This window comes from Narcine bancroftii, chromosome 5, assembly GCF_036971445.1.
Source record: "Narcine bancroftii isolate sNarBan1 chromosome 5, sNarBan1.hap1, whole genome shotgun sequence".
Classification (NCBI taxonomy): Eukaryota; Metazoa; Chordata; class Chondrichthyes; order Torpediniformes; family Narcinidae; genus Narcine; species Narcine bancroftii.
This window is the reverse complement of record NC_091473.1, coordinates 40,834,606-40,853,170: the sequence shown is the minus strand read 5'-3', so window position 1 is coordinate 40,853,170 and position 18,565 is coordinate 40,834,606. Positions and strand designations below refer to the sequence as shown.

At 42.0% G+C, this 18,565-nt stretch overlaps 1 protein-coding gene across 1 annotated transcript in view; it reads left to right on the top strand.

The window, feature by feature from the left end:
* The window catches only part of stab1 (stabilin 1), a 240,380-nt gene that overhangs the window by 128,518 nt on the left and 93,297 nt on the right, over nucleotides 1–18,565 (top strand). The window contains exons 31-32 of the mRNA XM_069937203.1: nucleotides 7,419–7,496; nucleotides 15,934–16,035. Coding sequence (XP_069793304.1) covers nucleotides 7,419–7,496; nucleotides 15,934–16,035 — 180 coding nt within the window. The remainder of the gene's footprint in view (nucleotides 1–7,418; nucleotides 7,497–15,933; nucleotides 16,036–18,565) is intronic.

Genomic DNA, 18,565 nt, shown 5'->3' with positions numbered 1-18,565 from the left:
GTTATCAACAGCATGTAAATTTTAGGTGTAAAATTTAAGAGGACTAGGATAACATGATTTAGAATTTTGTACCAAATAAAGTTCAAAGTTCTTTTTATTGGCATGTAATAATATTTAAAAATGTAATATACATGATATACTTCAACTGATGTCTGCTGAATAGCAAATAAAATTTTCCATGAGCATTGCCCAGCACCCCTAACAATAAGGGAAAGAGAAGCAAAAGAGAGCCCTTTCAGAGAGACTGAGTGTTTGGATTTGCCTCCAGTGCTTTTGCATGTTCAGACTCCTGTTCAAACCACTGGCAGCCTGAGCTCCATAACCAAGCCTTCGATACGATCAGGCCCTTCAGGCCCAAGGCCCTTCAGGAGTCCTTCTGGGCCTCAGCACTCTCTTGAATCCTGGTCCTGATACCTGGTTCCCATGAATCTGGCTTCTCAACAGCCCACAGCCTGTGTGAGTCCTTTGACCGCAAGTTCCCAATCCCAACAGCCTTCAACCTGTGTGGGCCCATCAGCCACTGAGCCCCTCACCGGTCTGCTCCATGGTCGCTATCCCTGTAGGCTTCTCCTTCTTAACAAGGGGTGTTCTCCCCATTCCAGGTGCCCCTGTGCCAATCCGCTGCTCACCAGGTGTCTGCTGCCAACATAGATGCCAGCAACTTGAACACAGACCTCTGTGGATGCAGGATTTTAACAGACCTCTAACAGACCTCTTAGAGTCTTTACAGTAGAACCCTGCGGAGCGGCGCTGTATCTTCGCTTCTCGCTTTCCCAGTCTGCATCAGTGGCAGTGCTGACATTACAATGCTGCCATTTTTTAAAAATTCTTGTAAATACAGCAAATGCTAATTTTACCTTTCTCTTCATGTAACTTTCCAAGCACTTTTTGCTCCCTTGAAATTGTATTTGCCAGGGATCTTTCCTGTGGTACTTCCTTGTTTTTGGCATGAGCCATCCTCTATCTCCTACCGTCCATAATGTTGCAAGTAATCCTAAATACATTTAAACCCCTGGTACCCAGCATTCAAGCAACCCGCAGCCTCAAGCAGTGAGCAAAAAAACAAAGAAAATAAATAAGATTAAAATAATAGATGAAGAACTAACTTTAAAATTGTAAAAGTAAATATTTTATGAAGTAACACATAAACCTTCGGTGAAGATGGGAGCAAATATTCAGCCAGCAAGTGCCTTGGTCATGCTTTGATCATAGCAGCTGTTTGAATAAAGTTGTGTGAAACAGCAGTGGCGTTGCCCAGGATGGTGCCGCTAGCCATTGGGGTGACTCTCTTAAAGTGTCACCTGATACCTGCTTAGTAAGGGGCACCCTGGTCAGAGGTTTTAACTGTAAACTTGGGGGAGAGGAGGTTAATTATCTATAATGTTATTAGTCATTGAATCCATGCTGCTGAAGATCAAACTGCGCTGGGTAGGTCACTTCTCCAGAATGGAGGACCATTGCCTTCCCAAGATCGTGTTATATGGCGAGCTCTCCATTGGCCACCGAGACAGAGGTGCACCAAAGAAGAGGTACAAGGACTGCCTAAAGAAAGCTCTTGGTGCCTGCCACATTGACCATCGCCAGTGGGCTGATATCGCCTCAAACCATGCATCTTGGCGCCTCACAGTTCGGCGGGCAGCAACCTCCTTTGAAGAAGAGCGCAGAGCCCACCTCACTGACAAAAGACAAAGGAGGAAAAACCCAACACCCAACCCCAACCCACAAATTTTCCCTTGCAACCGCTGCAACCGTGTCTGCCTGTCCCGCATCGGACTTGTCAGCCACAAACGGGCCTGCAGCTGACGTGGACATTTACCCCTCCATAAATCTTACTCCACGAAGCCAAGCCAAAGAAAGAAGAAATTAGTCATCCTTCAGGTGGCTCTGTGGAGGGGGAGGAACCAGCAGATTCAGTAACGAATAAATGTTTTCATAGAATATGACAAAATAAAGTAAAATGCTTTAAGGTTTATATATTCATGCAAGTGAAATTTGTTCAGTGTAAGGGTACAGCAGAGCATTTTTGTCTTTTAAACTGTTTGTTCTTAATGCAGGTGTATTAGTTAGGCATTGTAACAGTAAGTCTCAAGCAACCGGAAAATACACTTATCTAGCATCTACCAATCCCCATAGGTGCTGGATACCAGGGGTTTTACTGTAATAAATTATAGCAAGGCAATTTTCTGCAGTGTTGTACAGTGTCTACTAAAAGTAAACTGTTCCAGACATTTTAATTTTGATATGTTCTGATGAAAGAGGACTTGTCAGTTATATGGGTGCCCAGCAAATTGCTCTGTAAATGTGATAGAACTTTGAATCTGCTCAGAATAATGTTCTCTGAATGGGAAAATTCCACTGACTGAGATGACTGTGCCATTGTGACTGTGTCCATTTTGATCACTAGTTTCTACTTAAGCGTTTATATCAATCCTGGTAGCTTATTTAGAGTATTTGAAAGATGTGCAGGTTACAATATTTCGGTAAATGTTGCAGGATTTGTTTCATAGAAATAAGTAAGTACTTTCATTGCCTTGATGAAAACATCCAGGTTGAAACAAGCTCCTTGAGATTTTTTTCGCTCTTATGTCAGAAGCCCTAATTAATCACTATTCACACACTTAGTGTTCAGTTCTGGTCATTTCATTACTGGTAGGATAGTGGTAGTTTTGGAGAGGGTGTAGAGGAGATTTACCAGGATGATGCCTGAATTGGAGAACATGTCTTATGAGGCAATGTTAACAGAGTTAGGGCTTTCCTCTATGGAGTGAAGAAGGAGGAGAGACTTAATAGAGATTTACAAGATTATGAGGTGTGGATAGGGTGGACAACCAACACCTTTTTCCTAGGGCAACAGTAGCAAATACCAGAGGACATTCTTTAAGGTGAGGGGAAGGAAGTCCAGGGGAGACATCAGAGGTATATTTATTTTTGCCCAGAATAGTGGGTGCCTGGAGTACATTGACAGGTGTGGTGATGGGAACTGGTTCAATAGGGACATTCAAAAGCATGGATGCAAGAAAAATAGAGGGTTATGTGTGTGAAGTAGGGAACGTTTAGATTGAATAGTAGGATTATATAAGTCAGCACAACATCATGGGCCAAAGGTCCTGTACTGTGCTATAATGTTCTATATATGTATAATGTTCATCAACTGCAGGACTTTCATTTGATGAATAAGAAGCTATAACTCATCATCACTATTATTAGAAATGTTTGGAGTAAAGAAGTGTTGAGGATTAATTTCCCCCTTTTGTTGTTCTTAAAACATAAAACATCTGAATTTCCATGGATCCTGCTCCCCTGGTGAAAACTGATCCAAGCAGAATTCCAGCCTGGCCACTTTTGAAGAAGAAGATCCACCTTTAAATTGAGTGATGAGCTGAACCTTCAAAGGTTGTAAGGACAATTTAGTGGCACACAGCCTAGAACAGTCTTGGCCCTTTTTAACAGTTCTGCAAATCTTTCATGTGATGACAATGAAAATTATGCTTGAGCTGCATATACTGTGTATCAACCTTCGGTTAAGGGGAATTTCTTCGGGGCCACTCAGCTGGCATGAATTAATGGCATTGATCAGAGAGCAAAAAGAGCAGTATGCATGAGGAAGTACTCCAGCATACCCACTGGGTTAAAAGGCCAAGTGAATAACTGTCATTCTCTCTCTCTCTCTCTCTCTCTCTCTCTTTCTCTCTCTCTCTCACTCTTTCTCTGCCTCTGCCTCTCTCTTTCTCTCCCCCTTTCTCACCCCCTTATGGTGGAACCACTGTGTAACTGCTATTGCTGTCTAATACAAATGTATTGTATGGGCTGGGCCACCTCTGCACTTGTAACTCCTCCCCTCAGAATTCCCATAAAGGTGGTTACACCCAAACCCCTCCCTCAGTACCTGCCTTGGAACCAGGCCAGCAACATATGAGACGTGCTTGCAGTTTATGGTGATTAAAACCTGCCATGGATAACGCAATACAGGCGGATAAACTGGAAACCGACCCTAAAGCTCCGGAGGCCTCCATAAAATTTGACCAGTGGCTGTACTGCCTCAAACCTTCATGAGATGAAACAACGTGCAGAGCAAAGAAGATAAATGGAATCTGCTCTTCACACAGGTCGGGCAACACATTTTTCAAACAATCAGAGACTGCAGTACTTACACGGCTGCTATGGAGCTCCTGCAGAAACAGTACCAAACACTGACATATGTCATCTATGCCAGGTATCTTCTGTGCCGTCGCAGACAAGCACCTGGTGAACCAGTGGACCAGTATATGCAGGTCCTGTGCGATCTGGGGCAAAACTGTGGCTGCAAAGTTGTTTCTGCTGCAGTCTACTTAGAGGAACTGATGCGAAGGTGCCACCCCCCTTCAAGTTGATCACATTTGCCGGAGATTCCTAGTAAAGGCTGATCAGAGCCTTTAGCAAAATGGTGGAGAATGGAATCATTGGGCCCAACCTGACCATATGCGCCACCCTACTATAACTCCCACTGTCCCAGGGCTCAATACCCTGAAAAGGTGCTTGGTTCTTCCCCTATTATACCCAGTGGGTCCCTAATTACACAGTTAAGGCCCACCACTTGATGAAAACAACCACCTTTCCCCATAGGCATAAGTCAAAGAGGTCTTCACACACATCAAGGACGACATCGCGAAGGTGGCAATGCACATTGTGGACAAATCCATCCAGTTCCAGGTGGAGAGTGATGCATCCAAATTTGCCCTGGCTGCCACACTTAACCAGGCAGACAGGCCCATAGCATTCTTTTCCTGCACCCTCCAGGGCCCCAAACTCCAGCACTTGGCCATAGAGGAGGAGGTTCATGTCATCGTGGAAGCAGTGCACCACTGGAGGCACTACTTGGCTGGCAAACCATTCACCTTGCTATTTGACTAATCTGCAGTCACTTTTATGTTCAGTAACAAACAACGGGGAAAAAAAAATCAAGATCGACAAGATCCTGAAGTGGAGAAATGAACTATCCACTTTCAATTATGAAATCTTATATCGGCCCTGGAAGCTCAATGAGCCTCCCGATGCCCAGTCCCAGGGAACATGCGTCAAGGCAGATAGACTGCCTCCGAGCCCTCCACAACAACTTCTGCCATCCCGGGGTCACCAGACTCTACCACCCTGTTAGAGCTCGCTACTTCCCCTACTTGGCTGAGGACATTAGGGAATTGACCCAGAACTCCCCGGCTTGAGCAGAATACAAACCACAATTTTACCAGCCAGAGGAAGCTCACCTGATTAAGGCCACCTGCCCCTTTGAATGACTGAGTATGGACTTTAAGGGCTCCCTCCCCTCCACCAACCGAAACGTGTACTTTCTCAACGTCGTCGACAAGTATTCATGTTTCCCGTTCCCCATCCCCTGCCCAGACATGACCACGGCCACAGTCATCAAGGCACTGCACAACCTGTTCACCTGCTATATTCATAGTGACTGGGTGTCCTCCTTTATGAGTGACGAGTTTTCCCAGTACATGCTGGCCAAGGTTATAGCCACAAGCAGAATCACAAGCTACAATCCCTGAAGGAAAGACAGGTGGAAAGGGAAAACACCACCATTTGGAGGGCAATCCTCCTAGCCCTCAGGTCGAAAGGCCTCCCCATTTTCCAGTGGCAATATGTCCTCTCAGAGGTGCTCCACCCTACCAGGTCCCTCTTCTGTTCTGCTGCAAACACTACTCCACATGAAAAGTTCTTTTCCTTCCCCAGGAAGTTGGCATCGGGAACCACGCTGCCATTCTGGCTGATGACCCCAGGACCCTTCCTGCTCTGAAGACACCCCAGAAGCCATAAGGCAGATCCCCTGGTTGAGAAGATCCATTCCACACAAACCCCCCAGTACGTTTTAGTTGAGTACCAGGATGGTCAGAAAGACCCTGTTTCCATCTGGAACCTGGTGCGTGCAGGAACCCCATGATCAACCAACCAGTTCCCCCCCGCCCCATGACTACTGGCAACAGAATCAGGTACCTGACCCGCCAAAGGCACCTGGGGCCCCGCCGTCTCCCCTGACCCTATTAACTCTTCAGCTACCAGATACCCACCCTGTCACACAAAACACTGCTCAGGAGCCAACAGCTGAACCACAGGTGGCGCTACGAAGGTCGCAACAAGACCACCAGACAGGCTGAACCTGTAATTCACCCTGCTGGACTCTGTTTAAAAAGAAAGGGTGAATGTGGTGGAAAACTGCTAGTGCTGTCTAATACCCATGTATCGTATGGGCTGGGCCACCCGTAACTCCTCCCCTGAGAATTCTCATAAAGGTGGTTATGCCCAATCCCCTCCCTCAGTACCTGCCTTGGAACCAGACCAGCAACATGTGAGAAGTGCCTGCAGTTTATAGTGATTAAAGCTTATTAATCGTGACTCTAGTCTGACAAGAATCATTGATAGTGTATCACCCCTTTCTCTCCCCTTTCTGTCCCTCCATGTCTGTCTTGCCCCTTTCTCTCTTTCTGTGTCTCTCTTGCTCCTTTTTCTCTTTCCATTTCACTCTTGTTTTTTTGTTTTTACATCATTCTGTCTCATCCCATATGAATTTAACAGGTACAGATGAAATAAAATGGGCTCACTTCATTTTTCCTAATATTATATAGCATACCTTTGTCCAGTCAAAATATTTGAGAAATTGCTCTTGAATATTACAGATGTGGGTGGGTAACCATCCTTCAGGTAATTTGCTCTGAGAAACACAAACACTGCAGATAAGGGAACCCTGAGCAAACAAAAAGATGCTGGAAGAACTCGACTGGCCAAGCAACATCCATGGGTAGGGAGACTGAACAAAGGGTCTTGAACCGGAATATGACTGACTCACTACACGAGTAGATGATGTCTGACCTGCTGAGTTCCTGCAACATCTGCTTGTTGTTCCTACTCCTTCTGAGTTGAATTATTCTTGACTCCAAGACTTTGAAATAATGCTCCCCCTTATATCTGAACATCTGTTTATTTGCCCCTAGCTCACCAGATACATGCATCGTAAGATGCATGCTATTTTCACGTGTTTTCTGTCCCACTTACGTAGGATATGGATAGCATAATGAGCCTGTCACAACAAATTGTGACAAGTGTAAGTGGCATCAAAATTACAGCAACCCTTGTGATGGGGTTGGATAAATTGAGCTTTTAAGGTAAAGAATCCAGATAAATTTCCCAACTTAAAGCACTTTCACTGTTGGTGTAAATACAACAGGTTTTATATTTTCTTGCAAAAAATAAACCATGGAAGGAACTCAGTAGTTCGGGTAGCTTTCATGTCGAGAAATAATTTGATGTTTTGGGTTGAAATTCATCTGGACTATATTTTCATTTTCTTTTTCTGTTACAAGGAAAATGGAATTAATTTTGATCTAATTTACAATGTTTGCATCATAAAAATAATTGAAACATTGATTTGTCTTTTTTAGAGCTTACTCATTTGTGGAGCAAGAGTTATAACACCTGATATCCCAGCAGTGAATGGCTACATCCATATTATTGATAAGGTACATACTTTACCCATTCTTTATTTGCTTTAGATGATTTCATATAAAAATTGATATATTAATCTTAAAGCATGGCCTCTTAAGTTATCTCTCCAGGATAGCTTGAAAGTGCTTTCATGGGTCACAAAATGAATTTGCAATGATGGAAGGCTTTCTTCAGAGAATTGTGGTGTTTAAAAGAATACCTCAACATTTTTCAAAAGGATATGATTCAAGATTGGAAGGCAGCTGTGAGATTTTGGGTTTCACTGCAGGGAAGTGTGATACTCCCCATCTCCAGACACTGTCAACATTCTTTTGCAACCAAATATATTCTTATTCCTTTTGGACAGATTTAACTTGTCATAAAAAGTGCCTGACTAATTAAAACCAGCTTAACAGAGCTGCATTAGACAATGCTGGGCCAAGGGTTTCTCGGAACTAACATATTTTGCCCTTCAGAAATTACCTGTCAATGAAAAGTGGAAGGTTTGTATTTTCTGCTTCCTTTTATACACTGACTGCAGCTTTCTATCACTTCATTTGATTCAGTTTTACAATAAATTTTCCTCAAGGGAAAGGGAAATTGGAAGGAGAGGAAAAGATGTATTTTACTCTCTAACTCTCACCAAGTAGATTCTAGTTGATGCTATGTGAACTCCTTCTGTCTTGGTTAACAATGCCATTCAGTGAAAAGTGAAACTTGTATTATCCAGTATGCAATCTAATTTTAATAGCAAGTTCTATGAATAAAATAAATGTTAAAGTTTTAAAGTAAGAAAATCTGCAGATGCTGGAGTCTAGTGCAATATACAACAGTGCTGGAGAAACTCAGCAGGTCACCCAGCATCCATAGAAAGGAAAAGGCAATCAGCATTTCGGCCCTAAGCCCTTCTTCAAGAATATGGAGGAACAGGTAGATTCCTGAATAAAAAGGAGGTAGAAAAGGGATGGGGAGGAGCACAAACTAACAGGTAAGAGGTGGATACAGGTGGGAGGGAGAAGAGAAAGAGACTGAGAAGTGATAGGGCTAAGAAGGTAACTCTCTAATTGGAGAAGGCAGGGAAGTGGGTTGAGAGCTGGAGGAAAGGAGACAGGGAAGGGCTTAAAAATTAAGTCTATGTTGATGGCATCTGGTTGGAGACTGCTGAGGTGAATCATAAGGTGTTTTCCTCCAATTTGTGGATGGTCTTGATTTGGCAGTACATGAGGTCTTGGCCATCTTGGACAGATATGTCGGTCTGTGGAATCAAAATGGTTGGCCACTGGGAGGTGCTTGCTGTTGCAGTGGAGAGAACGAAGGTGCTCAACTAAGTGATCTCCCAGTCTGTGATCAGTTTCTCTGATGTTGTCAATGCTGCATTGGGAGCATCAGATGTAGTAAATGGCCCTTGCAGATTCACAACTGAAGTGTTACTTCACTTGCAAGGACTATTTTGAGCTCTGAATGATGATGAGGGAAGAGGTGTGAGCACAAGGTGCAGTGCTTCTTGCGGTTTCAGTGGTCAGTACCAAGGTGGCAATTAGTGGGAAGAAATAAATGGACAAGGGAATCACCAGGGAAGTGATTCCTGTGCAATCTAGAGAGAGAAGAAAGGGGAACATGTGTCTGGTACAAACAAGAAATGACTTGAGTGTTGCCGTGGCTCTAAATGGGAGAAAGCCTTTGACAGACTGGAGTAGGACTTTTTATTCAGTGCTAGAAACATTTAGTCTCGGACAAGCCTTTATTAATTGGGTTAGAGCTCTATATTCTGAGCCTAAAGCTAAAGTAGTAAGTAATGGTCAAATTTCATCAGCATTACCACTGCCCAGATCTAGCAGATAAGGTTGTCCGTTATCTCCAGTTCTTTTCCTCCTGACTATTGAACCGTTAACAGAATCCATCCATGTCGATCCAGACATAAAGGGTTTCAGGATCAATCAGGAAGAACTGATGCTGTTCAATTAACTCATTACAAAAATTACAGTCTAATTTGGAAGATTTGGGGATTATATTGGATTATAAAGTTAATTGGGACAAGAGCGAAGTTATGCCATTTACGGGTGGAAATTGTGAACAAATTAAGAGAAATTTTCATTTTAAGTGGCAACTCAATAGGATTAAATATTAAGGAATTAAGGTAGATAACAACCTGCAGAATTTATATCAGTTGAATTATCTTCCCTTGGTTCAGAAAATTGAGGAGGATCTTAATAAATGGGTGATCCTTCCAATAACTGGTTGGAAAGGTCAACTGTATTAAAATTAATGTGTTGCCTAGAGTACAATATTTTTTTCAAAGTTTGCCTGTTCCTATACCTCAGAGATTCTTTCAAAACCTTCATAAACACATCAGGAAGTTTCTATGGAAAGGTAAGCCTTCCAGAGTCTCTATTGGAATTATGAATTGGGAGGATTAACACTTCCGGATTTCAAAAAATATTTTTGGGCAACCCATTTGAAGTTTGTTACTTCCCTCTTTGATGGAGGAGACAAGTCTTCATGAGTAAAATCGGAGTTGCATCAGTTTGGTAAGGGGACAGCAGAAAACCTTACATATAAATGGAATTCTAAATTATTATCTGACCCTAAAGAAACCATATTAAAGTATATAATCACAATTTGGAATAATATTAATGGGTCAAAATGGGGACAAGGGGGGTCTTTCACCTAAATCACGCCTGGCTCAAAATACGTTAATTTTATTAACGATTGATAATAAAATCCCGGACACTTGGTCCCAGAGAGGGGTCAAGTTTATTCGGGATTGTTATAAGCACAGAAAATTTATGACATTTGAGCAAATAAGTAATAAATATGGAGTTTTAAATAAATATTTTTTTCTGCTATCTTCAGTTAAGATCTTATTTAAGAGACAAATTGGGTCCAGCACTAACCTTACTGCAAGGTAGCAAAATAGAGACTCTGGCTTGAAAGGGGAGAACAAAAAACATTATTTTAAATATGTATTCCATACTTCAGGTGGGAACCCCTAAACAAAGGCTTGATAAATCAAGACAAAGGTGGGAATCAGATTTGTGGTATAGAAATTGATCCATTTTGTTGGTCCAACTTATGTTGGGACAACATGATTAACATAAGGTATCGGCTGGTGCAATATAACTTCTTGTATCAGCTATAAGTTACATAAATTGAAATCAGAAATATCAGACCAATATTTTCAATGAGGTCAATAAATAGGTACTTTCTTGCATTCAAACTGGTCATGCCCTAAAATGAGGGCTTTCTGGAAGATTTGGGTAATCTCCTGGAAAAAAAAATACTAGAATTCGATACCCTTAGGAACCTGAATTATTTTTATTGGGGAATTTATAATACGTAAGACCTAAAATGAGGCTGTCAAAATATCAATTAAAATTTGTTAAGTTCGCTTTAGTGGTGGCTCGGAAATGCATAGCAGTTACTTGGAAATCTGATTCCCAATGAGATTTATCCTGCTGGAAGATAGAAATGCATAATTTTGTTCCCCTTGGAGAAGATCATCTATAACCTCAAACAGGGATAATGCATTTTCAAAAATATGAAATTCATACCTAAGGTACATCGGGATAAATCTTTAGCGATTCTTCCCCCCATGCTTTCAGCACCGAGGACCCAAGATAAGTCAGGTTATTTGTCCCTTGTGTGGAGTGGGGTTTATCCTAGATGGTGAAGCCAATCTTTTTCTTATTCTTTCTCTTTTCTTACTTTTCTTTTCTTCTTGTTTCTTGGGAGGTGGGAGGTTCCTCTTATTTTGTTCATCATTCTCCCTATTTCATTGATCTTTTTCTCCCTTTGGTTCAACACGGACATTGAATTTGCATTTTTGTAGTATTATTGTAATAATAATTTTTATTTGTTTATAATCATTGAATCACATTGACTCTCTTGTCTCACTTTCTTTAATATCGACAAGCAGATTGATATTTGAATTATTTTGTTAATATTATTGAAATAGATTTTTTTTTTATTCTTCATTTTGAATGCATGTTGATTGAAAATTCTCAAAATAAAATATTTGAAAAAAAGCTTCTGTCTGGTGGTGGGATCCCATTGTAGTTAGTGGTGATTGTGTAGAAGCCTGTGTGGATGTGGATGTAGATGCCATGGGAATAGATATGGCAGAGATGGAAGAATTTGAGAAAGGAATATAATCCTTACGCGAGACAGAGTGGGAAGAGGTGCAGTCAAGGTGACTGTGGGAGTTGGAGGATTTATAGAAGATATATGCAGATAGTTTGACTCTCAAGATGGATACAGAGAGATTGAGAAAGGGGAGAGAGTCTTCAGAGAGAGACCAAGTGAATTTAAGATCAGGGTGAAAGTTGGCAGCAAAGTGGATAAAGTTGATGAGTTCATAATGGTTGCAGGAGGAACCACCAATGTTGTCAGCAGTATTGCAGAGGAAGAGTTCAGGAGCCTTGTCATGTAGGGTTGCAGCATGGATTGCTCCACACATTCAACAAAAAGACAGCCATAGCTGGGACCCATGTGAGTATCCATTGATACACCTGTGACTTTAGGAAAGTGGGGTGGGCCAAAGGAGAGGTAATTGAGGGTCAGTACAAGTTCTGCCAGGCTGAGGAGAGTGGTGGTGGAGGGGGTCTGGTTAGGTTTTGGACTCAAATTCCCTGTATTCCTTGACTCAAGCATATCATGTTTTATTCAGAGGTTGATATGTGTCCAGTAGCTTCCAACTTCAGGTGATGAAAGAATTCTTTTCCAAAATCCAATGCATAAAAAATGTTATTTGTATTCATTCAAAGCAAGAAAACATTAAAATTCAGTTTATAATTCAGACTCAACTCAGTAAGAGGTGTGGCAGGGGCAAATATCACAGAAGCATTGAAGGGGTAGATAATGAAAAAAGGAATGTAAAAATATTGTTATGCATTATATTATATATAAATATGTCTTTAAAAGAGATAGATTGTAGGTCACTTCACAAATAGAGAAACACTTCACAAAAGAGATCTCATTTAAAATGCAAGAGCTTTGCTGAAAGTGAGACATTGATGCACCAGAGCCTTTGCAAAGACAATGAAATTTCAGAAGCAGGTGCAAATGGATCAAAGCCCAGGCTCAAGTGCTGATAAAGATCTTTCAAAGATTGGGTTTGGAGCCTTGGGGAGGTGCTCTGGTTTTTAAAAAGCAGAGAGAGAAAAAAAACAGGCTTTATCTTTGTGTGTGTGTGTGTGTGTGTGTGTGTGTGTGTGTGTGTGTGACAGAGAGTGAGAGAAAGGAGAACTGAGTTCTTCAGTGGCTTTTGAGGCTGCAACATGGCAAGCTGGCAGGCTTGTTGAAAACCCCATTTTGAAGATGGTTTGTGAGTTCTGAGTTCAGCCTGTTGAAAACCCTTGTAGTCATTACAAGAGGAAGTGGCTGGTTAGAGTGTTTCTTCTGAAGTAAGGGAAACAAGAGGAACTCTGTGGTGACCTGGAAGAAGAGGATATCATTTGGAAAACCCATGATGGGCAAGTTTATTTGGCAAGGTACTAAAGTGGCTGATCAGAAGGGATCCATTTATGTGTGTCCAATGAGTCACAGCTCTCTCTGAAACCAACAAGAACATTCCTGCATGGTAATCTTTTACCTTTAAGCACCAGATCCTGGTGAAAATTCATAGATGTTAAATTCTGTGCACAGTATAAGAATTGCCTGATACCAGTGAACTTGAAGAAGTAAGAAGTAAATGATTGGACTATTAAAGCAAAGAACTTTCTTAAACAGATACACATTACATACACGTGTGCTTAGAATTAAAAGAGAGTAAGTTAGGTTAAGTTAAGTTAATAGTAATAAGCTAAAGTTTGATTCAGTTTTTATGTTTAAAGAAATTAAAAGCAACTTTTGTTACCATTTGTCTTGGTGAATTTCTATTGCTGATGAGTTTTGGGGTCCTCTGGACTTGTAACAACATAATGACAGGATGAGTGGCAAAAGTTGAGAAGCTTGCAAACAATGAAAATTAGCTGATTGGCCTGGTTGTGTTTTGGGAATGGTGCAGTAGTTAGGATATTAGCTTGTTTACTGTGGGAATAGCAGTGGGAACTGAAGGGGTGAGTTTGAAATTGGGAAGCATGCATTCCCATGACATCCAAATGATTCCTTTTGGGTGTCTGCTGGCCTGATTGACGGGCCAGCAGGCTGTGGAGTGAGAACTCCCCCAGAATCAGTCTGCACCTGTGATGTAGCTTGCTGGGCAGAGAAGCTGTCAACTATCCACACTGACTATCAACACAGGCAGAGCTCAAGGATGCATGCATAGCCCACTGCTCTACTGTGTGGCCAGGCATAATTCCAATGCCATCTACAAATTTGTTGATGACACCACAGTTGTTGGCAGAATCACAATGCGCAATGAGGAAGCAAACAGAAGGGAGATAGATTAGCTCATTGAGTGGTATCACACCAACAACCTTGCACTCAACATTCGCAAAACTAAGGAGATGATTCTAGACTTCAGGAGGAAGTCAGGTGAACGCAAACCCGTCCTCATTGAGGGCTCAGTAATGGAGAGGGTCAAGAACTTCAAATTCTTGGGTGTCAACATCTCCGAGGATCTGTCCTGGAGCCTTCACATTGATGCAATCACAAAGAAGGCTTGTCAGCAGCGATATTTTGTGAGGTGTTTGAGGAGATTTGGTATGTCATCAAAGATGCATAAAAACTTCCACAGGTATAATGTGGAGAGCATTCTGGCTGGTTGCATCACTCTCTGCTACAAAGTGTCAATGCTCAGGACAAGAAAACCAGAGGGTTGTTTACTCGGCCTGCAACATCAGGAGCACCAGGCCATTCTATTGAGAACATCTACAAGAAGCGGTGTCTTCAGAAAGCATCCTCTATCTTCAAGTACCCTACCACCCAGGCCACGCTATCTTCACTCTGCTACCATCGGAAAAAGGTATAGGAGCTGAAAGACAAGCACTCGGTGGCACAAGGACAGCTTCTTCCCTGATGCAATCAGATCCTGAATGATCAATGAACCAAAGACATGGCCTTACTTTGACTTATCATGCACTATTTTTATTTATTTTTGTAAGGTGGCTTAATTTGGTGTATTGTGTGCAGTTTTGGTCACCAAACTACAGGAAGGATATCAATAAGATAGAAAGAGAGCAGAGAAGATTTACTAGGATGTTGCTGGGACTTCAGGAACTGAGTTACATGGTAAGGTTATACAAGTTAGAACTTTATTCCATAGAGTGTAGAAGAATGAGGAGAGATTTGATAGAGGTATTTAAAATTATGAGAGGGATATGCAGAATAAATGTAGGTAGGCCTTTTCCACTGAGGGAAGGTGAGATACAAACCAGAGAATATGGATTAAGGGTGAAAGGGGAAAGCTTTAGAGAGAACCTCTTCACACTGAGACTGCTGAGAGCGTGGAATGAGCTGCCAGCTGAAGTGGTGAATGCAGGTTCAAATTTAACATTTAAGAAGAAATTGGACAGGTACATGGATGGGAGACGTATGGAGGGCTGTGGACTGGGTGCAGATCAGTGGGACTAGACAAAAAAACTGGTTTGGCACAGACAAGAAAGGCTGAAGCAGCCAGTTTCTGTGCTGTAATGTTCTATGGTTCTATATGAATGCTTGTACTGTGACGCTGCCGCAAAACAATGAATTTTGTGACTTTTTCACTGCAATAAATTCTGATTCTAATTCTGATTCTGAGCTGTGGGAGTAGATGTGGCGGCACAATTAGCGTAGTGGTTAATGCAATGTTTTTACAGTGATCAGAGTTGGAATCGGGTGTTTGTATGTTCTCCCCATGTCTGTGTGGGTTTTCTCCAGGGACTCCAGTCTCCTCCCACTTTTTAAAATGTATCGGGGGTTGTAGGTCAATTGGGTGTAATTGGGTACCTGTTACCATGTTGTGTGTCCAAAAAAAAATTAAAATTTGATTGATTTGAGGAGGAGTAGAAGGTGATGGGGTGGGAGAAGAGTCCGATAAAATGGGTGGTGTGTGCAAGGAAAGCAGATTACAGAGGGAAGTTTCCTGGTGGGTAATGGCCTGAAGGAAAACTTCCTTGTCTTTTTTATTTGGCTCACAAGCAATGGTTTAAATTCACATGTCTAATAGCCCTTCTCACTGCCTTTCACATCTGGTGTTCCAGTAACACCCAGGAAAATGATCTAACGAGAGCTTAATAAAAGGGGAATGATTGTGAAAATGAAGGCATGTTGCCAACCTGCTCCCAGCAAACTGGTCACCTCCTTGTTCCACATCCATTTGAAACTGGACACAAGTGGTTTTGAAAGAAGTTGGGGCCCTGTTCGATATTTTTGGAATTTTAGCCATAGATCACCCAATTTTGGAAGTGAAATTAAATCTTGTGTAGCTCTGTTTAATGCCATTGTTGTTACTCATGATGTATATTTGCATAGAATTATTATTCTATGTTAACTTGCAAAAGGTAGGTGAGGATTTCCAAGTTGCTTTCATTTACTCTATCTTTTCACATGTAGGTTTTGATTCCTCCTTTGGAAAACTTGCCATCATTTCCTCCCAGTTTGCTGGACCTTCTGGAACAATTGCCTCAGTACTCTCATTTCAAACAGTTATTACAGGTAAATCAGAAACATTGCCAAGTTTGTGTGTTGCCTGATCAGCTTTTTCAGATTTATTGTCAGAGTACATACATGGCATCACATACTCTCTGAGATTCTTTTTCCTGTGGGCGAAGCAGAATTACCATGTATTGGTAATGCAAATAAAAATATACACAATGTACACATGAGATCACTTAAGGTGGTAAGTAATAAAAGCAGAAAGAACTTTGGTGCTGCAGCTGGTGCAGATCCCAGAGAGCGGAGGCACAGCGCTGTTCTGAAGGGTATAACTGCCCGGTCCTAATGTCAGCAACTCTGTACAAGCATTAAATAGTCTGTTTGAGAAGCTGACAGTGTTTTAAAACAAAAATCCTGCAACTGCAATCACTGAAGGGACTTTTGCTTCTCTTTCTGTTGTACTGTAAGGGGCGTTGGGCAACACTAATGGCGACTCTTTGCCTTCTGGCAAGCAGAAGGCAGTTTCATGTAATTTAACTTGTTCTTATTATTACATGACAATCAATGAATCGAGATCTTAGAATATTTTAAAAATGTCTGGTGGTCATTTGGGTGAAATGAAATACTCCACTTCTTTACAGTTCACCATCATTTCAAACCATGCACCAATGCAGTGGTTGGGAAACTGCTGTCAAGTTTTATCTGAGATCTTTGGAGCATGCAACTTTGCTTGAACATTGAGTCAGGCACTGTACACTATGTGCAGGATAGATAGCAAGAATCTTTTGCCTGTTGTTGGGATATCTGAGTTAAGAGGACACAGGAATAAAATGAGAGGTTTAGAGTGGATCTGAGGGATTTTTTTTCTATATAAAATGATTGGAACCTGATGACATGGAGATAGATACTCCACACTTGGGCAGCATCTGGAAAAGCACTTAAATTGATGATGGGAAAAGAATAGATAGGTGCAACAATTGGTTTGGATGTGGTGGGCCTATGGCTCTGTTAGTGTGTTGTACAACTCTTTCACTCCATTAACCAGGTCCTGTTCCAGGACTATTCATGATCTGCAGACCAATTAATGACCTGTCTTGTCTTAAGGGGGTAGAGCTGTATTAAAGAAGCTAAGGGTGATCTTTTGCAAGATGTGTATGGTTAGATGTGGGTCTAAACATCCCTCTTTCTGTTGCATGACATTTTTAATGCAACAGAACATCATTTGGGGCAATTGATTTGAAATGTTATTTAAGCATGTCCTCCCTCTCTGATAAAGGATTTACCAGCATTGGAGGCCTAGATATGTAGGCTAACTTCTGAGATGAGAAGCTTGTCCCATTATGAACATTTAAAATTATATTCTTTGGAGTTTAGAAAAAATAAGGATATTGATGTGATGGAACATGGTAATGCAGGTGGGGACCTCACTGGACTACTCAGGTTGACCCACCTCCGACCTGGTAACTCCTCCCAATAAAGGCTGATAGCCCTAGTCTCCTCCCTCAATACCAGCCTTGGATCCAGGCCAGAAGCATGTAGATATGTGCTGGATGATTCAGGATATTAAAGCCTTTGACCACATGCTTCATGTCTGCTTGATATTATTGATTATGCTACAATTGAATCAGGTCATAAGGGGGCTTGACAGGGTAGGTTTTGAGAAGTTTTCAGCAGGAGAAAAGTCCTGAATGAGGAAAAATAAAGGGAATTTTCATTTAAAAAGTAGGTGCATGGAATTTCTTGTTGAATTTTCTACTCTAGAGGGGTTTGAAGGCTGGAACATTGAGGGTGTTTGAAGAGAGGTATATAAATGCTTTAAAAATCTGGTGATTAAGGGCTACTGGGAAATGGCATGGGGGGATTGGGTCCTGGGGCAGTTCAGCAATTGTCATATTGAATTATTGGAAAAGCTTAAGTTGACAAGTAGCATACTCCTGCTTCTATTTTCTTCTGTTCCCAAAAAGAATCCTCACATAGGGAATGAGCTCTGTATCCAGCACCTAGCACCCACTGTCAAGCCAGGGATACTTGGGCTGGAAATCCCAGCTCTGAAGCTGGAGCTGCTGCTCCCTTCTCTGCGGGGGAAAAGGTGGGCTGTACAGCTTGTGCGTGGCCACAAGCCTCTGAAGCCTTCCAATATGTAAGACTGTCCTCTGGTATTGTATTAGCCACAAAGATATGTATTTTGACAGCGAGTACTGGTTTCCCACCGCACCATATGAGATATCAGCACAGACTTCTTGTGAATCATTGATCCTTGAACTTTTGAAGCCTGACATAAATTGGCACGAAAAAGAATGGTAGCGCTACCATTGGTGCAGACCCGGAGAGAGGGAGCGGAGAGACAGCGCTGTTCCGAAGTGTATAGATAAGCGTATACAGAGCCGTTGTCATACCCACACTCCTGTTCGGCTCCGAATCATGGGTCCTCTACCGGCACCACCTACGGCTCCTAGAACGCTTCCACCAGCGTTGTCTCCGCTCCATCCTCAACATCCATTGGAGCGCTTACACCCCTAACGTCGAAGTACTCGAGATGGCAGAGGTCGACAGCATCGAGTCCACGCTGCTGAAGATCCAGCTGCGCTGG